This window comes from Falco peregrinus, chromosome 1 (assembly GCF_023634155.1).
Source record: "Falco peregrinus isolate bFalPer1 chromosome 1, bFalPer1.pri, whole genome shotgun sequence".
NCBI lineage: Eukaryota > Metazoa > Chordata > Aves > Falconiformes > Falconidae > Falco > Falco peregrinus.
In genome coordinates, this window is record NC_073721.1 from 34179226 (window position 1) to 34201649 (window position 22424).

The 22424-nt window shown below is 41.5% G+C and overlaps 2 protein-coding genes across 10 annotated transcripts in view; one reads left to right on the forward strand and one right to left on the reverse strand.

The window, feature by feature from the left end:
* Window positions 1-4631: 4631 nt before the first annotated feature.
* On the reverse strand, window positions 4632-15667 carry ZDHHC6 (zinc finger DHHC-type palmitoyltransferase 6). Of its 2 annotated transcripts, none has more exons than XM_005239272.4 (10): window positions 15256-15667; window positions 13890-13981; window positions 11575-11734; window positions 10346-10507; window positions 9716-9769; window positions 8055-8222; window positions 7727-7768; window positions 7132-7277; window positions 6999-7042; window positions 4632-5212 (listed from the first exon to the last, which is right to left on the reverse strand). In XM_005239272.4, the coding sequence occupies exons 1-10, from the start codon at window positions 15502-15504 to the stop codon at window positions 5109-5111; spliced, it is 1221 nt and encodes a 406-aa protein (XP_005239329.3). In that variant the 5' UTR covers window positions 15505-15667; the 3' UTR covers window positions 4632-5108. The 2 variants fall into 2 exon arrangements, with proteins under 2 accessions (XP_005239329.3, XP_055649637.1); XM_055793662.1 differs by lacking the exon at window positions 4632-5212 and adding an exon at window positions 5219-6050.
* A 178-nt stretch (window positions 15668-15845) lies between these two features.
* Window positions 15846-22424, forward strand: part of VTI1A (vesicle transport through interaction with t-SNAREs 1A) — a 274342-nt gene continuing 267763 nt past the window's right edge. For 3 of the 8 annotated variants that reach the window (XM_055793663.1, XM_055793664.1, XM_055793669.1), the window contains exon 1: window positions 15846-16281. In XM_055793663.1, the coding sequence (XP_055649638.1) occupies window positions 16188-16281 (94 nt within the window). In that variant the 5' untranslated portion in view covers window positions 15846-16187. The remainder of the gene's footprint in view (window positions 16282-22424) is intronic. The other 5 variants (XM_055793666.1, XM_055793668.1, XM_055793665.1 and 2 more) reach the window with 5 other exon arrangements.

Genomic DNA, 22424 nt, shown 5'->3' on the forward strand with positions numbered 1-22424 from the left:
GCCTGTGTGAGTGACTTGTTTCTCTGCTGCAGCCAGACTGCCAGCTGCAAGGCTGACTGCTGCCTGGTTATGTATAACTGCAGCTAGAACACAGCTGCTGCAGAAAGCTACTTGTTTCCTATGGTGTTACTACTCAGCCACAGCTCAAGCCATAAAGCAGTAAGATAGTGCCAGACAAGATGTTGCTTTTCTACTCAACTTTCCTTTTCTTGTAGTAAGGCACTATGTGGCAAAGTCTTCAGTGTAAATTCATTCTTCATGGGAAATAATGTATCAGATAGAATTTTCTAGGGCTAAAGCTGCTTCTTTAGAAAACTATTTAGGCCAGACAAGTACTGTCCCTATCTTTAGAAACACATCTGCCATCAGTGTATGCTGTCCCTGCTGACAGTTTCTCCCTGTCCCTGTAGTAGTCTGCTGTGACAGCCCAAAAAGCAATGCAGTGCTAACAGGGATGTAACAGGGGAAGAGTACATGTTGCTTTCCTGTGCCAGTTATCTTTGTCTGTGCCAGATTCTTAAAGCTAGCACATGTTCCTCTCTGTATTTAATGCTCTTGGTCTGATACCCCAAAATGAATGCAACCAGTAGATTTGTTGGTCAGGAAAGAATCATCCTTTGCTGAGAGGCATCTCTAGCTTTGACTAGTCAAAAAGACTAAGACTCTGAAGTGTCTCATCTTTCCCATGCTTCCTTAAAGCAATGTGACTTAAAATTTACTGATCTTTTCCCCCAGGTGGGATGGGGGAGAAAAAAAGGGAACCAGAGGGAAGAAGAAATGTAATGTACACTGAAACTGGTTTTGGGTTCTGATGTCAGTTGTTCAGTTGGGGACAGTAAATCCAGTCAACTGAGATCTGTACAAACTTGAGGCTGAATCCTGTCATGCCACCTGCTGCGGTGCCCTTTATTTATTGTATCAACAAGTAAAACTTCCCTACAGAGAGCTGCTTGGATGTTGGAGCCCAGCACTCTGTGGTGGGCCCTTCAACTAGCAAAGTTCAGATACCAATCACAGTGTTCCATTCACCTTAAAGACAGCTCTTACTTGTGAACTGAGTAAAGGATGCCTGCCATGCCTCAGAAAGTAGCAACTTTGTACAGCTCACTTTCCAATACAGTAGAGATGCTTTCTCTTTCAGAAGAGGAAACACCTCAGTCTCTGAACTGGGTTTGCTCTTCAAAGCAATTAAGCCTCTTCTCACAGTGGCAAGCTACAGTGCTTTAGATTTTTCGTGTTGGTGGCATCTGCTAGTAGCCGTTATAAAGATGTAATTGAATGGGTAATGGCATTTCTGAACAATCAAATAATATATAGCAATTCAAGTGTAAATTGGTCTGAAACTGGTCTCTTGGGTGCCATTTCTGCCACATGAACTGCTTCCACATACAGATCTGAAGTGAAAACAGGAGTACTTTAAGCATGTTTGCATTACAATAGTGAAAAAAATTATTTCAGGCTATTGTTTGAGCACTAAAGCCACAGCAGGCTTGAAACACTGTTATACTCAGTAAACAAAGATTTAAGGTAAGGATGGCTATAGGTACAATGAAGTTCAATTCTCTGCAACTTATTTTCCCCAGGATAGAGACTGGCACTAAAATAGCATCCAGTCTGCTCTACTTTTCTTAAAAACTGCTCATCTAGTAGTTGTCCATTAGGAACTGATCCATTTGGTCTGCAGTATAGATGTGTATACTATATATAGATGTTGAAGAATGAGATACCATGACTGTTAAAGATACGATTCACATAATGCAAATATTTAATATGAATGTTGATGATTTAGCTTCCTTTGATATTAACAAATTGGAAACAACTCATATATACTGCATCAAGAATTAGAATGCCCGATTTTGGCTCACCAAATCATCTCAGAATTGTATACCAAAATACAATTTAAGTGTATTTTCTTTCCATCTTGATGAAACAACACCTGTGCCTCCAATTTAATAATTACTGGTTAGACTCTTCTGTTCCTTATTCAGAGGAAGTGTTCAGAGGGAAATACTGACTCTTAATTCATAACTTGACTTTAATGATGTTCTGATTTCAATCAACACTCTCAAAGACAGCTCTAGAATCATTCTCTAATGCTGTAGCTAGGCAATTCAATTGTAAAGACTAAATAACCTGCAAATCACTGGCTTTCTAGTCTGGGAAGTTCTCTCCTCCTTCTCACTACTTTGCATTTGAAAAACTAACTATATGGGAGATGCTTGAACTCTAGCATGAGCTTGCATTCACTCAGCTCTTAAGAGATACTGGATTAAAATCAGAAGCCTCTTGGTTAAATCTGTTGAGAACTCTTTCATGACTGATTTCTTTTTCTATTGGTAATTACCTCAAAGTTACCAGGCATGAGAATACCAAGGCTAGTGTTTTGCACACTCTGTTGTATACCTAGCCCCTTACTAAGAACTGAGACAGCTGGCACAGCCAGCAGCTTTGCTCTGCAAAGGAGAGACTTCAGATTAGAGACCAAAGCGAGGGAAGATGAGCAGAAAGCAAAATTTTCACTGATTTGGTGGCTGGACAGGCTGCCTGAGATGTCCATTTACCATTGCCATTATTGTTTGCTTTTATGACAGGTTCTGTTTCTGTTGTGGTGCAAAACATGCCTGAACGAAAATAACCAGCTATTTCTTAATTTGCCTGTTTTGTAGTTTTCCTTTAAATAGAAGGGCAAGGTTCCACCACAGTAGGCAGTTACCCTTAGTTTTCATCGTACTAGAGCCCGAGCTGGGCTAGTGTGGCATTGCTAGTCTAGATTTGCTGTCAGATGATGGAAAGGATGCAAAGCTCAAAATTTTAAATGAAAAGAACACTTCTTCCCTCAGGGAAAAGCAAGAGTTTAATACGGCTAATTGCTGTGCAAAAAAAAAAGATACTTTTTGCTTCCCCCTAAAAGAAAATCAGCTCAATTCCCTGATGAATCACTGCAGAACACAGAACAGTTATGCCAGATCTATACCTGCTCCTTTCCTTAACAAAGATCTCTGTTAAGCAAAAAGCAGGGAGTGGGGAATGAAGAATCAAAAATAAGGTAGAAAGGGGTGGTAGAAAAGAAGGAAAAGAAACTTCTATTAAGAACTGGAGTTCCTTAGAGATAGTTTGTCTTTAATGCTCTGATACAGCTGATTTCAGCAATGCAAAGACAGCCTGTATTTTCTTGTCTGCAGAATACCTAAGCACCTTTAGGAGGTATGCATTTTCTTTGGCTGGCTGTTTGTAAGGAAGCACTGCTGAGTGGAGGTGTAACACTAAACAGAAACATCAGTTACCTGTGTTACAAAAGGAAGAGGTGGGAATGGAGTTAGTTACAAGGAAATGAGATGAAAGCATAAAAAAAAAAAAAAAGAAAAAAAAGACCATTTCAGATTGTAAGTGCACTTCTGAAGCAGCGCTCCTGGGCATACTGTATTTCAGTGTAGATTGATCTCAGTGTGCAAGATTCTGCTCAGATGAGTTGAAGGTGCTCTTCAACCACTAAAACATATCCAGTACCCTATAAATCAGACCACAGCTTACACAAATTCCCCTCCTAATAGCTAACAATCAACTGTGGTCACTAGTGCTGTTGATCTGTTCCTATTACACTGCTAATTGGTGTCTGGTAATATAGATAGCAGCTATTCAATAATTTCAAAAGTCAAGAATGAGAGATCCTTAGCTGCCAGCTTCCTGAGCTGGAAGACGTGCTTATTTTTGTACCCTTTGGTTCTAGACTCCAGACACTGAACAGAAACTACTGCAGTTGAGACCAAGAGTATTCCATGCAGTTTGGAGGTTTCCATATTGATTTCTGCTCATATTCCAAAATAGCTACATCCTGCTGAGCCAAGGCCTTTCAGCTCTTGCTAGCAAGGAAACTAGGAGTACGATAATACTCCTCTATCTCCTAACAAAGCCTGCTTCTAGAAAATAAGTGCTTTGATTGCAAGAGGGGCAAAGCACCTGCTTGCAACTACCGAAACAGAACAGTGACTCTCCCTTGCCATAGCTCAGAAACAGCCTAGGATTATGACGCACCATCAGCACTAACACACAACAGGCTGGAGGTAACAAAAAACTGGCTTTGGGCTGGAGATAAGGAGTCTGAGTAGGAGCACACAGGAGTAATGCTGGCTTGTCTGTATGTAGTTATTTCTACATACAATATTGAAACAATTCATGCAGGTGCAGGTAAATCAGATTAAAACAGCAATTTGCAGAAACTCTCAACATGTGATATGCAACTAGACTATGAGAGAACAAAACCGCCTGCTGCATTTAGGATATATTTACAGGTTACTCCATTTTAAGGTCTGGCTTCTAATAATCCATACCAGATGGAAAGGTGTTAATCACTCAGTAGCAACTAGGTTTAGAAAACTTTTCATTCTTGGCACACTGTTTCCTCTCGCTCTAAGATGGATCAAGAACTCTAGTCTCTTGGGCGCACATTCAGCAGATAACAGCTGGCTGTTATTTTTTTGCCATTGAAAGCACACAACCGTCTTCTAAAAAGAGCTGAAGTCTTTCCAACCTTAAAAAACAACTTAAACCAGTGAAATCTACTTCCTAGTCAGTTCACATTCCCATGTCTATAAACAAGTCCTTGTAGGTCTAAGAACAATTAAATCCACAAGTGAATATGAATGTATCATTTATTTGAAGTGGACAATTCACATCATTAAAAGTCACAGGTAGCAAATTTTATCTGGAATTTGAATCAGATGTTTATTTTATAGTTCCCAGGGGCAGCTTCAGAGAAAGTTAAAATACAAAAGATAAGCAGCACGCATCACAATCAGATGCGGTTGAGGAAAAAACCTAAAATATGAACCCTCAGAATGCAATTTTAACAGCAAAAATAATAAAAAAAAACCCAACCCTGACCTGGGATGAAAGAGATGGATCTTGAAGGCAATCCACAGAATGGCTTCTTCAATTATTTATTGTTAAAAAAGTATGCAAACCATGGCACAGGCTTTCAACTGCAAGGAAAAGAAAACCTTGTCCTAACATATTCATTGCATAAGTCTAAAGTAAATACACAGAAAATTTCAAGTAAAGGATTGTGGTCTGAAGTAAAAATTCCATTTCTTATTTAAAAAATAAGAACGCTATCTGTTTTTCTTCTCTCCATCCACTGGTTGATCCATTTCAGAGTCATATTGGCATTCTTCCACACATTTCTTAGGGAACCAGCCTCGTTCTCTTATTCCACCTTAAGACATGAAAAGTTGCATTAACTTGGAACAGAACATGATCATTATAGAGGAAAAACAAGAGGACTGGAAGAGACATCAAGAGGTTACCTAGGTTTTCTTCTTCTCCAAGGCAGGACACGTAAGTCATTCCTAACATCACTGCCTGGGGATGCATGGATTCTCTCCAGTGCTCCACCTTCCTTGAGAAAATCTTTCCTAATATCCTATCTGAATCTTTCTGTCTATAATTCAGTTTCACAACTTCTCTTTCTACACACCAGGGACAGAAGCAGCAGCCAACCATTTTCTCTACAACACACTTTCATGCAGCTGATTACTATTTGTACATACCCTGGCTTTCTCCTGTCTCCTCCTCCTCTCCAGGTAAGCCATCCCAGTTCTTTCAGCTTTCCCTTGTAAGTTTAATTTTCTAGTACTCTGAATATTCTCATTGTTTTCCTCTCAACCCTTTACAGTTGATCTTCCTCTTTCTTGAGATGGAGTAACTGCTTTTACTTGTGGCAGTATTTCAGCTGAATCTCTGCCAATGTTGAGTAGGATGGAAGGATTACTTCATGCATCTCAGGAACTATATGCTTTTTTATTTCTTGGAAGTGTTGACTCATCTTAAGATTACGATTGACTTTTTTCCTCAGAAGAACTGCTACTTAATCATTAATTTTATCTTGTTATAGTGCAGGTTGTTCTTCCTATTTATTAATAGTCGTATTCTATACATTCCTAACATATCTCATCCTATTTTTGAAGCCCAGTTCTCAAAAATGCCAATGTTATTTGGAATTCTAATCCAGCCTCTCTGTACACACCAAGTTCCCCACCCAGACCACATTCCACCTGATGTAAAAAGAAAAAAAAAAAAGATGTAGTACAGATATCTCCTGCTAATCTTCATAATAAGCAGTGCAATACAAACTACAGAATACACGCTCATTTCAATGACTCGTTTAGGTCTGATATTTGAAAGTGTGCATTGGGGTGAGCAGCCAAAGCATTTCTAGCCTGTGAAGGTCTTGGACCTCCCACAAAAAAAAGCATGGGCACTTTCAGTGTAGTGACTGTTGGCTGCCTCTCTTTTGCCAATACAGAATGTACATGCAATGAATTAACGATTGTTTGGAAGAGACAGCGGAATCCAATGCACCCTCTGGCAGGTAAAATTCTACCTCAGTCCTAAGCAGGAGGGCTAAAGTAAAAACCAAACATCTCACTGCAATGGCTGTGATGTTGTCTCTCTGCGGACTGTAAGAATCATTAAGATCTTTGATAGCTGTAGTTGTTAGTCTCATAAATGCATGTCAAAGTCCTTGGAACTGATCCCAAACCAAAGACGTAACGTCTCCACGTTTTTAAGATATATAAAGAGTAATCTCAGGTCTTATACATACATGGGGTGTCCAGTAGGAAATCTGAATGTATTTAAGACAGACCACTACTTAAATATCAAAAAGAGAAATCATCATTAACCTCTTTAAAGTCCAAAAGTCTTAACTTTTTCTTAGACTATGAAGTGTTCTCCTCCCCACTCAACCTTCAGAATAGTACTAAATAAGTGTTCTTTCAGTTTGACAGAATCATTTAAATAAAGTTTATCAAAATTGGCAAGTCTACCTGATATAAGAGTAAAAACCACGGAGGTGGTTTTAGAGGAGAGAAAAGTTAATGCCAGTTATGGTCAGTCATAATACATTTTGAGAACTGAACACGTAGTACTGTCCACAGCTCTAAAAACTATAAAACTGATTTTAATTTTCAGCAGAAGAAGTGAAAGTAACTGCTTCATACCATCAACAGCTGAGTTGAGAATCTTCTCACCATACATCCAGTGGCTGTGGAAGAAAGCATAAATAGGTAATTAGACGCCATAACTCATCTCAATAGTTCTCTTAACTAAACGTAAAGGTGTGGAGCCACTAACTTTAAGCCTCTTGTGGCTAAAATCAGATCCCCTTTACTCAGTGCAATTCTAGGTTCTTCAGTGCATGGTGTTGTGAAGAATGTTTGAACACCTTTGGTCACAGGGCAGCAGACACCACTGTAATCTTCTACTGCTCGATATCGCACCTGCAAGTTTGAACAGAACATGGCAATATATTGTCATAAGGAGTTACAGCCTTGCTGACAAGTTTCATACCAAAAAAAAAATCAAGAATTAAAGCATACTGTTAGATTTCAGCATAATGAAAATAGCTGTCAAAAGGGACTCAATTCTAAATCAACTGTTTAACAATGAAGCACAGGCATCTTTATTATCACATTTCTTACTATCTGGAAACTAAGGAGCAAATGCAGAGAAAGTTAAACATTAAGCTTAACTAAGCAGAGGTTGCAGCACACCGTGTGGAAACACAAATTTATGTTTAAATAAATCTAAAATTTTAAAATTTAAATTTAAAATTAAATTTAAAAATTAATTCCCAAGTTTAAAATCAAGAAATAATCTCAGCAATTACTTACATTAACTTATATTGATATTTCAAAGTCATTTCAGACCAAACTTCACAAATACTTACGCTTCTTACTCGCTTGTCTGCTTTCTGTTTCAGTTGCTCTATCTACAAATGATTATAAATAGAAAGGCAGTGTTTAGTTTAAGAGGACTTGTGTATTCAACACAAAATGAAGTCAGGTATTGAAACCATGCAGCAAACATAGGAAATATCAATACCATTTAAAAGCACTCACAAAAGCACAACTTTTTAATCTACCAAAAATGGGAGAACATTTAAACGAACTCCTGTTTCTTAAGTATATGTATTACTAGTCAGTCTATTTATAAAGGAAAGGAGGCAATTGGATAGTGGGGAGGATTAATTTGAGATATCATTGTAGATCAATTACCGTCAAACTATACTGATGACAGCCATCTCTTACTGGCCAATCCAAGCCATCTCCCTCAGGAATCCCAGACCATGTAAACACTTGCTTGAAGTTCTTCCATTTGCTTCCCATGTCATAGGGAAAAATAAAGGTCTCACCTGTTCGGTAGTACTGGATTCTGTCTTTGGCCTGAAAAACAATTCAGAAATGCAGTACATAAAATCATACCCTACCAAATGCAACTGAGCAGCAAACATTAAGAAAGCCAGGTCATAAGCCCTGTATGGGTCCATGAAACCCGAAGGGAAACATTTGGAGGCAAGAGCAGTAAATTCCTGCTATACTAACCCAGGCTTTTAAAACTACTTATGACAATCATGACATTTAGAAGTGTGTCTGGTTTGGGTTCCGTCCTGTCTGTCTGTCCCCGACCCCATTTACCTTTAAGAACAGTCAGTTGGCTATAGTGACTAATCTGCTCCACACTCATTTTATGTTACGGCATTCTTTTAAGGACTGATGCCTGACTATTTCTCAGTTACATACAAAGACCTCCACTGCTCAGGATTCTTTGATTAATAATCATGAGTGTAATTCAACCTTAGTAGTATCTATTCCACCTCCAAGAATTGCATATACAGGCATGCTCTGAATCGCCCACATTCTGCAATCATGAACTTGTCATTCTTTCAGTTACAATGACCTCTAGTGGAGCAGTCATGGAAGTAGTTTGTTCTCTTGCAAGAATGTTTTTATTAAACACTTTGGTGTTACAGTCTGCGTATGAAGGGTCATATTAGCAGCCCATGTTTTACAGTTAAAATTTTAAAGATTGTTTCAAATTCTACTGTATAGTTGTAACAGGATTTTCTTTCATTTATGTTCCATTGTCCTATTATTTAAAGGTCTAACAGGATTAGGATCCAGGTAAGCTAGATTCCATGCAAAGAAGAAGGCATTACAATACTTAGGTACTTATACACAGTCAAGTTCCTCATGATAATTTTGATATAGGATAAAGGAAAGACAAGAAGATAATAATGAAATGTTATTGGACTTATACACAATAATCTGGTAGCACTGAACTAGCTTCTAAACATTGAGTAAGTTTTGCTTCCTCTAAACTTGGCTTCTGCTGCTTGGCCATATTCTGAAAAATCTTGCAAAAACCTCTACAAAGATATGGAAATCAAAAAGAAATGTAAAGGAGAGAAGATTAAGTATCATTATTTTCTAGTATTTCTTCTAAATCAAGAAAAGTCCTCCCAGGTTTAATCACAAGTAGGAAAGGAATAAAATCATGAGCAAAAACATGCCAACTAGAATGGCTAGAAGAGGCGGACAGAGGTACAGGCAGGCATAACGAGAAGCAAAGACAACTCAAGTTTCGGATGAAAACACATATTCCAAGTAGGTAAGCAAAGTCTCTTAAAAGCAATTACTTTTCTGTGTTCACACCAATTACCTCAAACAAAAAAAGAAAAATCTATGCAATTAAATGATTTCTTATCTATTTCAGTGAATTTCAGAAACAGTAAGGGAAAAGTTGTTGTATGTGTTAAGTCAGTGATGAATTGAAATGACACCTTTGGTTTTAATTCAGAGAAGTGAAAACAGGAGATTATTATTAAAAATGTTCTCCACATTTATCAAAGTACAAGAATATTGTAATTAAAGCTTACCTTTTCTTCAATCCAGGACTCGATTGAAGTTTTATTTGTCAAAATTACTTTCATCTAAAACAGAAGTGTTAGGTGAAATTAGCATTGATTTTCTGCAGATATACATCAGCTAGACAAAGAAAACTTCATTTAACAAAAATGTGCTTTAATGAACAAAGCAACTTTTATAGGTTTAACTGAAACATATTAAAAACATTCAAATGCTATCTTCTAGAATTACACACTTAAGGCTGTACCACAGAGTTATTTCAGCTTATGCTTAAAATGTGTATTTTCGTTCCCTTCCAAATATCTCAAACATTTAAAGCAATATATTGGGCATGTTTATATCTATTTTCAGGGACAGGAGCATGTACTCCTGAAATACCAAGTATTTTGTCTTTTCCAGAGAGCCCTGTTTTCTCAGTTCATTAGATGTTCACCTCCAACTTCTCCCATGCAAAATAACATAAAAAACCAGTGGTAACAACAGAGGGACTGGGAGAAAGCAACATAAACCCCTGTAAAAGTTACACAGCAACATAAGCTCTAAACAACTGCTCCTATATCAATCCTGAATTCTGTTTCTGCTCCACAAGCAGGCAAAATTCACAGCTTTTAACTTCTTTGTAAGAGAAGCCACAAACTTACCTGGATAATAAACAGCATGCCAACAGCAATAGTAGTTCCTAATGCCAGTCCTAAGGCAAATAAAGATGCAGCAAATGCGGAGAGTCCAAAGGGAATAATGGGTCGAGGGTCTCTTTTGGCTGCACTCATGTCAATCTTTACAGAACTCCACCCAAAAGATATCTGCAAAGGGAAAATATCATTCAGCTCCAGAACATTCCGACTGCTGAAACAAGTTACCAACAAGAAAACTGGCTTTGAAGGCAAATGTCCAACTTCTGACAGTAATCAGAAAAACCCCAACTTGTATTCAAAAGACTTTTCCTCTTCAGAAACACATTCTTTACTAGATGTAGGCCTCCTCTAGCTGGAAAGCTAAACCAAAATTGCCATCTTGCAAGCTCCACAAGTTAGGCCCCAAAACGGCAAAAAAAATCTGGACTCCGGTACATTAACAAAAATGCATTCACCAGTTTCAGACAGAAAATGTCTGCATAGCACAGCACCCATTTTCAGTGGAAACACTACAGGTTTTCCTCTGAAAGCTTTAGCAGATAGCAGTGCTCAACATTATTGCTCTGCAAATGCAACACGCAGCCCTCATCCGTTACGCTCCGTTGATGTTTTTAAGCTCTTCAGTGCAATCACAAAGGCTGAAATCAAAGCTCACAATCTTAACCATGGATCTGAAATAAGGGATGTATTCCAGAACAAGTTTTGCTTTTTGTTGCTGCAGTTAAACGTTTGCGTTTAAAAAAAAATAAATGCAACTGAATTTATTTTTAGCTCAAAAAATAATACTTTTTTTTTCCCTTGCAGAACTGGATCCAATTCTAAAAAAGTGGCAAGCAAAAGAAAATAAGTAGCATCTAACTTGTGTGTTGGAAATAAATAGCAGCTAGTTTCTGTGCCAGCCAAAACACAGCCTGTCTCTCTCTATATAAAGCACTACTCAGAAACTGTCTTTGGTCAATGCAAAGCTCTAGGAAACTCCCAATAATTATGACAAATAATGGGGGGGGGGGGGGGGCAGGGGAATGAAAGAAAATGTAAACAACTTTCTCTGGATCCTCCTCCAATTAATGAACATAATTCTCACAGGCAGAGAGCAGAACTCAGAATATATGTTGAAAGAATAACAAGGAATTCCATATGCTTCTTCTCAGGAAACCGAATTGTCTCATACTTTCAGAGATAAATTATCCATCTGACTTAGATAATATTTTAAGCATTTAATTATGTTTTCTTACTCTGTTGTAAAGCTGAGTGTACATAGTCATAACAAATATGAAAGAAGCGTGAATACATCCCAGTGGAGCTAAGAGAAGAAACAGAGTGAAAGATGCGTGATTCTGGTATCCACAACAGTTGTTTATCCAAGGACAATGGTGATCCATCTTCATGACACATCTGTGAATAATAAATCCTGATTAATACAAAGTACGTGTATGATGTTTTTAAAAAAAACTCAAAGAAAAGGACAGCTAACTTTCCACTATTTACCCTCCGTTCATTTATTTAAACCCACCGATTTCTGGCAGATCAGCCCAGTAGTTTCTTTTTCTGGTGCTATTCAGAACGGTATTTCATGTTGTAGAGTGATAGAAAGCAAAACAAAAAGCACTCCCAGATCCTACCCTCCTTAATTACCCTTCTTTTTCTTTATTCAAACTTGCTAGTTGCTAATAAACACCATATTCCAGAGCCAGGAGATAGAGGCCTAGAACAGGATGTGTAAGAATAACCAGCACAGTAATTCAGCGCTAACATTACTGCCAATTTTTTAAAATAAGCACACCAGGAAAATGAAATGTCAAATCCCCTGCAAACTACTTGTAGAAAGAACATATGAAGATACATGGACAGAAGCGTGTTAATGCCTCTTTCTTTTCAGCAGCAGACCCTCTGAAAGTTTCATCAATTGCTACATACTGACCTCAGACCACTGTTAAGTTCTTTTCAAAATCTATTTAACAAGTGTGAACACCAAGAGATACTCTTGTATTCAAAATAAAGCTGGTTATTTTGGCATAGCTTACAGGTGCATAAAACCCACCTGACAAAAGATTTGTCCACATCCCAAATTGCACTGATTTAACTTAACAGGTGTAAAGGTCACCAATTATAATGTTGCAATTCACCTGTACCAAACCTGAGTGATAAACAAAGGACTAAACTGAACAAATATCCAGCTCGTCTGAATAATTGTTTTGGAACTACTGACCTCATTATCTTTTAAACTAGTTCATTCCCCATAGGAAGTTCAGTTTCTCCCTTGTAAAGAATTAATTGTTCTGCATTACCACATGCTCAACTACCACTGTACAAGCTCTTGAACACATAAGCACAAGTGTTTCTGAAGAAGTTCCCAGATCTTAACTAGAAACCTCACCCCATTCAGATGGGCCACAAGAAGTGACTCATGCACTGAAACTTGTCACAGCACGGAAGACTTTCAGCGATGGTTTAAGTTATTAACTTCATTGCAAGAGGCTATGTATGGGATGAGTTACTTTGGCCAGAGATGAGGGGGCAGAAAATCCTTAAAGCACATCAGCAAAATGATTTGGAGAATGTGCTGCAGTTTCTTCTGGTTTATTTCACAAAAGATAAATTATTTAAAGAACCTGCTTCTGGAAACGCACCCGTCAGGATCTGCTGCTGTTTTCTACCAAGTCCTCAGTGTAAAGATTCTCACTCTAGGAAAAGAGCCTAATTTTAAAACTTGGGATGATGCAGCCAAATTACAGCACTGCTCTACAGTTTCAGTCTCTCCTTCCTAAAAGCACACTGACTGCATATCTTGTGTTTATAAAAATAACAAATGAATGCATACATTGCAGTAACCTTTTACCATGTTCTCCAATAGTCCTGCCCAGTAAACCCAAGAAAAATGCAACTACAGCTTGGACTGCAGACAGCTGAAGGGGCTTGCTTTTTTCAAGCTGCACTAAATTCCAGTGCAGCTATTTAAAATAAAAGCATCCTTTACCTCAGAACAAGTCTATTGGTAGACTTAACACATAACAAGGCACAAACTTTTAAAGTTGACCCAAAAGGCTTCACTTAACATGCAAACTCTCCTCAAAGAAGTCCCACCAAGCTTTAGTGAAGACTAAAGAACAGTCCAAAATTTCCCCTCAAATCAACATTTAATTCCCATTTGGAAAGAAAACAGAATAGGTGTTTCTACTCCCTGAGCAGGTGAATGCCTGGACTCAGAACTTACAAAGGACTGAAATATTTTAAGGTATTTATACAAGGCTCACTTCCCTGACAGTACTTCAACGTTTTGTTAATAATGTCAAGAAATTTCTAAAAGGAACTGATTACAGGCTAAAAAGAAAATGTTAAGAAGAGATTTATTTATTAAGCTAAAACACAGTAAAACTGTATAGAAAAGCTATCACTAGAAAGTAGAAATATTTGAAACAGGTATAGTGTTCACATGGAAGTCTTTCAAAAATGCACAATACAAGACTTGGAAGAACAAATTATATTAATAGCTCATCACTAGATTTGAAGCTGCTTTTATATGGAGTTAAAACAATTTTAAAGACAGTACCTGTTACACTTTCGACAGTGGTGTGAACGTGGTGCCTTGTAAGACTGACACACTTTACAGTATTGGAGATAGATGCAATCCTGAGATTTTTCCTTTAAACAGAAGAACAGGTGTGTTAGACGCGCACATAATTCTACTGGCAATATGTATCTCGGCACTTTCCTAACCTAAGCATCTTTGCTTTCTTCTGACAGGGTGTGTTTCATAACCCAACCCTATTTAATGGTAGGTGGTGAGGAGATGAAAAAAAAAAAAAAAGAAAAAAAAATAATCTCTTGGCTGTCAGCACACCCATCTCCCACAGTTGAAAGTGCTGCTGCTAAAAAAACATAAATGGTTCTTCCATTAGGAAGAGTGACTGTGCAAGTAGGGTTTCATAGTGAAGTTCCAAGAGTGAAAAACAGCATGATGCCTTTGTAATTTTTTTAAAAAGCTTATGTACCTTGTCTCTCCATTTTATGCTGTGAGCCAGTCTAGGCTTACTACTAAGACACAGTACAAGCATTAATGTTCAACTAGCTCTTGTTTGTCACTCTCCCTGTCTTACACACGCACACACACCAACGATGATGGCAAGGTGGGAGATAAGAGACTGTAGACAGCAAGCGGTAATAGCGGCCAAAATCTTCTCTTCACCAAGTGGAATACCCAGTCGTCCTGCCAGGACTACATCAGGATTGCCTTCTCACTAGACTCTGTCCTGATAAATATTCCACAAGTAGAAATGTGATTATTACTAATCTTTGTATCATGCCACTGGAACACAAACTCTGGCCAGCTGTTGAGATACCGAACCTGTACCATTCTGGTCCCTGGCCACTACTCTTCCAAGGAATTACTGAAGGAAAGGAAATGTGAATTTCTACCTTGACTTATAAAACTGCGTCGAACACACGACAAACATGTAACTTTCCAACTCACATAAAAAAAGATTAAATTTGCTAAGTGAACTTCTTCTAATCCCTCATACTAGCAGGAGAGTCTTCCGTGCAACAGCACCTGCAGGAGCATGTGGATAACCTTGAAGTTCTCGTTCCCCGTACTCGGGGCTAGCACAGGGGCTGCAGCCGGTAACGCGGCGCTGCCGCCCGGCCCCAGCCCGCCGCAACCGGCCGCATGGGGCCGTGCCGGGGAGCGCTGGAGGCGGCGGCAGAGCGGGAGAAGCAGAAAGCGGAGATGTCGAAACGAGATAAGGAGAGAGAGGCCCGGCCTGCGGGGCCGGCTGCATCCTCCGGGGAGACGGGGGAAACGGCGGCACCACGGTACGCGACCGGTGCTGCCTCCCCGGCCCTGCGCCCAGCCCCGCCGCGGGGCGCCCCCCCCGCGCCTCAGCCCGGCCGTGAGGTGATCGAAAGCCAGCGCTTACCGGCGTCCACCCCAAAGGGACGTACCCCGGGCCGACAAACATGGCGCTGAAGTAGTTGTAGAGGATCATGACGGTCCAGTTGAGGAGCATGATGAAGTTGACGCTTCCCCCGGCGGTGTCCAGAGGCCAATACCACAGCGCGGCGTCCGCCATGGCGGTGGCGGAGCACACGGCCACCACGGCCAGGGCTACCAGCGGCCCCCAGTGGCACAGCCGCCGCGCCCGGCGCAGCCCCCCCGGCCCGCCCATGATCGCTACCGCCGCCGTCCCGCCGCCGCCGCCGCCGCTCCGCCGCCGCGCATGGCGCCCGCCGCGCTCAGCCCCGCGCCGTCCCACCGGCCGCAGGGAGAGGGAGCGCCGCGGGGAAGGGGAGGGGAGGCGGCGGGGCCCGCCGGGCCTCGGCCCCGCCCCGCCGGCCCGGGGAGGCGGGGGCAGCGGAGCCCGCGCTCGCCTCCGCCCGCTGGTGCCTCTGGCTCGGCCACCGCCCCCCGGCGGTCCGTTGGCAATAGGATCCCGCTAGGAAACAGCGTCCCGCCGGGGGGGGGGGTGGGGCGCAGCCTCGTCCCGCCGCCTCCGCTCCGCCGCAGGAGCGGTGTGAAAAAGGCGGGGCGCCCACGCCGCGGCGGGGTCCCGGGCTGCGGGGCGTCAGTTGGCCTGCCGCCTCTACCGGGCCTAGGGCTGCGGCTCTAGTCCCCAGGCGAAGACCACCAAGGGGTGGCGAGGCGGCAGGGGGGAGCTGGTTGAAGCGCTGGAGCGGGGGCGGAGGGTTTCGCCGGAACCTGTGGCGAGGCGTGCGGAGGTGGGGGGACGCCTTTGCGGGTAGCAGAACGCGGAAGCGCCTCCGCGCGGAGCGACTGAGCGCGCCCGGCTGAGCGCGGCGCCTTCGCGGAGCGCAGTGGGGCTGCGGCCCCCCCCCCCGCACCGCCGCCGCCATGTCCTCCGATTTCGAGAGCTACGAGCAGGACTTCGCCGTGCTGACGGCCGAGATCACGGGCCGGATCGGGAAGGTGCCGAAGCTGGTAGGAGGTGAGCGGCGGGCGCCTGCGGCGGGGGCGGGGGGGCTGCTGGCCCGGTGCCGCGGGGAGGCCGCCGGCGGTGCCCGGCGTGCCGGGCTCCCACTGGCGCTGCTCTCCGCCTTCGGGGCCCTCGCTCCGCGCCGCAGGCCCGCCCTGCTCGTCTGCCAGAGCCTCCCCGGCTCCCGGGCAGCTAGGGGCGGTGGGGGTGTCCCTGTGCTTTCAGCGCGGCCTGTCTCCGTGTCCCGTCACCCCGGTGTCTGTCCTGCTCGTTACACAGCAGAGTCGGGAGTCATCTCCCTGCCCCGGGCTGCACGTCCGCCCGAGCAGCGAGTTGTCTGGAGAGATGCGTTATGAATACCCCAGCAGAATATTTGCTGGGCAGCTGGGGGGGCGTCGGCCCTTCCCGTGCGACCCGCCGCAGGGCCCCCCAGAGCCCGGCCGAGCCGAGCAAGGCGGCCGCTCCCTGTGCCAGCTCTGCCACCGGGCGCTGTGCATTGCGATCGTGCCACGACGCCGGGCGTGGAAATCGGGTCTTTTTCATCTGGCACGGACAGAATTTGTGTGCGATTTAATCCAAATCTGTATTTTTGCTGCCTACTGTTAAAATATTTGATTTGGATAATTGACCGTGGTGACTCACTTGTAGAGGCAGATTCAAAGGAATCAGTGTTCGTTTACTTTAATGTATTTTGTCAGTAGCCTGCAGCATTCATGGTCTGATTCATGATGTGTCCCTGCAGTAGAGACAATAATGTCTAGAAGAGTGTTAGGGTAGAAAGCTGAAAATCATAATCTTTCTAACCAGTCCAGCTGAATCTTCTAGCGCGTATGAATCACTGCCCTAATATTGGGCTCCTGGTACCAGACCTGTGGAAGCTGAAACTAGTCAATTTCTCGTCTGTCTCTCTGGTAGCTCAGCTTAATTCCTCTTCTCTTTCCACATCATTAAATATTTCTGCCTCTGTTTCTTATGCACATTTCCCAAAGCTTTAGGATACTTACAGTGTAGGAGCGGATATCATATAAGGAGGGAATAAACACATACTAATGGTATACTTTCCCATATGACTAAAGGAAAAAATACCGTGCATCCAGGACCAGAGAATAACATCCTACTCTTAGAGTGGGAAATGCATCATGAACTGATGAAGTTATGACTCTAAACAGGATTCAAGGTAGGTGGTCAACTAAAACATATGATCTCAGGGCAACGTTAATTCAGAGGTCCAAAATATGTCTGAAATGAATAAATAGGGGGATTTTGAGTAAAAATCTGTCTGATTCTGGGAGGCTATGTCCGATTCTAACCTTAGCAAGTTAGAAAGTCTTCTGTTAAATTGGGATTGAGTGACTAGTCACAGGCATGATTAAAGGACAGGAAAGTATGCCTTTCCATGGGCTTAACAACACTATTTTGTGGTTGAACTTAACAAAAAGGACATGGTGGGGTAATTCAGTTGCAATCTGCAGGTACTTAGGAGATAGAAAGCTTTTTCTGTTTTATAATGGAGATTTACAAAATGAAGAAGAGAGAGATCCAAAGAGTTCCTGTGATTGAACTTTTGAACTAGTGTAATTTAGTCTGCTCAGAAATTATATTTAACCTGTAAATGGCCACTGGAACAATTTCCTGAGAGGGTGAAGTGAATTCTTGACTAATGTAAAGTACCTAATAAAGGCAGTATTTCCTACTGCCTCACAAAGGGCTGTTCACTTTTAAACAGGGTAAATTTAAGAATCTCTTGTAAGGACAGGGCAACATCATAAATGCACTGCTGGCTCCTCTTCTGAAAATCTGTAGTGCTACACTGATTTATGGAAAAAGAATAGAGATTTAATTTCCTAATTGTATAGATTTTGGAAGTCATCAGTGTCTGTTCAATACCAGAAAGAATACTCTGCTTAGTAGTAGTGGATTTCCATAATCCTCTCCTTTGATCAGTCTCCCTTACTCATTTAGGGAGACTTTGGAGCTTAAAGACATGATATTTGAAGAGTATTGTCTTAAACAGTGACATAGCCTAGAAGCAGCAGGCTTTGAAATCATGAATCTTTTATGTGGCTATTAGAAGGGTTTTTTTAGAATTTCCCATCCTCTCAGAGGAGAAAGAATGCATGTTCCTTGTGGGTGGTACTGCTCTAAATGGCCTCGAGATAAGGCAATGCTTACTTTGTTTGGTTTTGTTTTTTTCAAGAGGTGGCTTTTCCATGTTAGGATTTGAGGCTGGTCATACATGGTTTGGACTGGCTTGTATTATAGCTACTTCTTGCACTGTACATTTATGAGTGAGTGCACTGCTTCCGTTTTCAGGGCTATTTTGTCTTTCATCAGCAAAAAATTAATGTGTGACAAATTGCAGTCTTAGCTAATAGAGGTGTTTAACCACCTGGAAAGAAAAATCTCTGACTATGCTGAACATTTTAATCAGAAATAATTTAAATACACATTTTTCCCTTGTTTCTTAATAGGAATATTTGCAAGATCTTTGCTTCTTCATCACCAGAAGTTCCAGTTAGTTCTTGTGGAGATGGCTGTGAAAGCCTCAAAAAGAGGATTATGAGGTGGGAGGGGGACATGAGGAGAAATGCACGTGAGGTGGCAGTTTTCAGCAGCAGTGATTTGAGAGAGATTGCTGATGGCCTTCTTCCTCCCTGCTGGAAGAAGCAGGATGAAAGGTGTAAGGACTTGTGCTACTTCTGCATAATACAGAGAGATCTCCTGAAGTCTAGTGACTGGTTTATTTCCTTCTGCTACCCAAGATGGACCTGCTGTAAGCTTCACGTTCAGTTGAATTGGAGAAATACTGGTTAATGTTTTGCAACATTCCTGCATTTGGTGTTGTCAGGACTGGATGCTGTCCTGTGTTCTAGGACGATGATGGCTCAACAAAAAATCCTTTTGTCACAGATGCTTAAATAGTTCAGCAAGAAGTGTAACAAAGGCACTCTGATACGACAGAAACAATAAGCAGCAGGGACAATAGCATGTCTTGGGAAGAAATGTCTTTTCTTTGTTGCTGTTCAGGCAAACATCATCTGGAGAATTAAAGGAAGTGTTATCAATAGAGAAATGTCTTGTAAACAGATTTTCTGTGATGCTGCTGTAGGTCTTTGAAGAATGAAGATCATTGGCTGATGTGTTTTATTAATATTGCTTGGTGTTTCAGAGAAACATCTGTCTTGTCATTTGACCAAAAACTTATAAATTTTGATTGCTTGATCTGAAAGAGAGTTTTATCAGCACAAATAGTGATACTTAGTCTTTTCCCAGCACAGTAGCCTCTGGATTGTAATGATTTTAGACTTGAGTGCTTCTATTCTTCTGATACTTGATACCTGCATTTTTTACTGGGCAATCAAAGCACTGTATTTCAGTCTCTAATAGATTCAGCTGAAGAAAGTTACACCTTTCATTATCTGTTGTACCCCTGCACTGGAGTTTACTATCTCTGTTTCAGGTCTGGCTCATTATGTTGTGCATCTTGAACCCGGTTTTATAACCCACAGAGAGAAATGCATGGTTTGTTCCATTTGTCTCTGCTGTTGGGACAGTAACTTCTGGCAGTGACGGACATTTAAACCACCTCAGCCAGTGTAGCGAAATCTGCAAGTGGTCTATGAACTGAAGCCATTTGTTACTCAATCTTCCTTAGCATGTACTAACAAAAATAAGCAATTCCACAATCAATGAGACTACTCAGTCTTGGTCCAGATGTTTTCAATGTCTTCATTGGCTGTGAAGTCAAATGAATGCTGTGTTACCTTTCTACACTTGTAGGCAGATTTCTGCCTTTCTCTGTAACTGCTGTGTGTTGGGGGACAAAAGGGTGACTAATGCAAGAGCAAAGCTGGAAGAACTGGGGAAAAATATAGTAAAAGCTTGTTTCTTTTAAGAAAGTGATACAACCTTCTGTACAGATACAGAACAGATTTCTTCATTTGCAGTCCTGACCTGGAACAAAAAACCACTTTTCTTTCCAGCCTTTATCTATATTTTGTCAATTTGACCAGTAAAATTATACAAGCTACATGTAATATTTTCTTTAGGATATTCTGTCTGGCAATGTGGAGGCCAAAATTGTATTGTAAATTTAAATATGTTTGATGTAGCATTGTTTTGTATTTTCTTAAAAGGATATTATCAATTCTGAATTAAGAAAAAAGTCATAATTTGTTTTCACTGTTTCATATGATGGAAGTATATTTAAGGAAATGATCAAGTAGGCAGATTGAAAACTACTAAGACACAGGAGAGTAATACAGTTAGTAATATGAGGATCTTTAATTGAATCATGACTTGTTTGTCCTGATCTACTACATTAGTGGCAAGCTTCTCTAACTCTGAGTAACTCCCTCTGACTTCATCTACAGTCTCTGAGCAAATCATCCTGTGGATATTTTACCTCCTTTCTATGGGGATGCTGACTGTGAAATAAGTTATTTCCTTAGCTTAATCCTGGCAGTAAAACTGGAAGTAAATAGTTTGAAAACGATTCCCATGAGTGCTTTCTGATGGACAGCGTTGTAGCATTTCATGCCTCTGTTGCTGATACCAACAGCAGGCCTGGATATATTGGCAGTCCTGCAGGCAAGTGGCTCCAGGCAGCATGCTCCTGCCGGGATTTTACATGGATGTGGCTAGAGGAAGAGAGGAAAGTGAAACTGAGCAGGTGATACTTATACTTTGGTAAGCTTGCTTTTTCTTACCAAAGTGGCTCTGATGGATCCTGCCACCCCTTCTTGCTTTGGGGACTATATGGTATTGTATGCCCTAGAGAGTGGCAGTTGCAACAACTTCAGCTGCTTTCTTGGAAATCCACATGTCTGTATTTGAAGGAACAACAAAGGCCCGTTAGTAGGCCTCGCATGCAGCAGTTGCTCTGGCCATCAGCTGGGTGATTGTGTATTGATAAATCTGGATGATGTTAAAAGTGCAACTTTGGAGTTCAATTAAAGTTTAATTAACTAAACTGTTGAAGATCATTTGAATACCTCCCCAGTTTTATGGGAGCAGTTTCAGCCAGACCTCCTTGTGTACTAGTAAGTTTTCCCTACCAATGGTCTGTAGCTTAAAATCCTTGTGGGTAGGTAAGATCTTACTGGTCAGTGGAGTGCTAGGCAGTTCTTGTAATCACAAATACACATAGATTCTGTACAGCATGAAATACTTTCCCCAAACCCCCAACTTTATATCCCTAAATTTCAGGTTACTTCATGTGTGTGGAAACTGTAATCCAGTAAAACTCAGGGAAATACTGAAATTGCTGTTGTACATATCTTTGCTGCTGCTGTAGTTTTTAAATTTTATTTCAGCCTCAATAAAATGGTATTGTGTGTTTTATATCTTACATTGTTTTTCCTTTTGTCCATCATAATCTTGTCCACTTCCAAATGAAGGAACAGAGGTGTTTTAGAATGCTGGGCAGGAGAATTGAAACGTGTGGGCAAACAAGTGGCAGATTCTCTTTTCTTTTGGGTTTACTTATGTTAGGAAAATAAAGTACTAACCATTATGTTTTCTGGCTTGGGTGCCATCATGAGAACCTGGTGGGGAATTAAAGAAAGACATTGCTAGCAGAGAACTAAAAGTGCTGCACAAAAATTGGTGTTTCCTATACCTGCTGCTGTAGGATAACCCACCAGATGTGGCAGTGTGAATTCCAGATTTTCAAGGAAGATGCTGTTTTTCCATGGCTTTAGCTTTGTAGAGAGGATTACTTGATGAAATTCTGGGCCTCTTTCAAGATTAAGAGCAGACACTGTTTGGGAGGACTTAGAGCTGAGCTCCGACTTTCAATTTGTGTGGGGATCTAAGTGCATTTTTCTCACTTGTATTGCTGGCAGAGTTCCCTTTACTTGGGGGGCTTCAGTCTTCTTCAAGATTTTATTCTAGCTACATTTTGCCAGACGGTGTTCAGTTCTTACTGCTGCTACCCAGAAACACCTTGGTTTGTTCATGTGGGATGTTGTGGAATCAGAGCCTGAGACAGTCTCAGCTTTAGGTGGACCTCACCAGCCCTGGACCACTTGTTTATCCAGTCCAGTCTCAGAAGGAGTCTTTTCTGCTTCTCCAGTTGACTGTAACACATTCTTGAGAACTTTGGCTTCTTGGAGAGGAATTTTCCCTTGGTGAAGCATCTCTGACTATAGTCT

Coding starts and splice junctions, on each gene's coding strand:
- ZDHHC6 (XM_005239272.4), bottom strand. CDS start 15,504: ATGGGCGGGCCGGGGGGGCTGCGCCGGGCGCGGCGGCTGTGCCACTGG. Junction 7,769..8,054: donor GTCATCAGTATAGTTTGACG/GTAATTGATCTA, acceptor AATCATTTGTAG/ATAGAGCAACTGAAACAGAA. Junction 7,043..7,131: donor TTAGCCACAAGAGGCTTAAA/GTTAGTGGCTCC, acceptor TTTCTTCCACAG/CCACTGGATGTATGGTGAGA.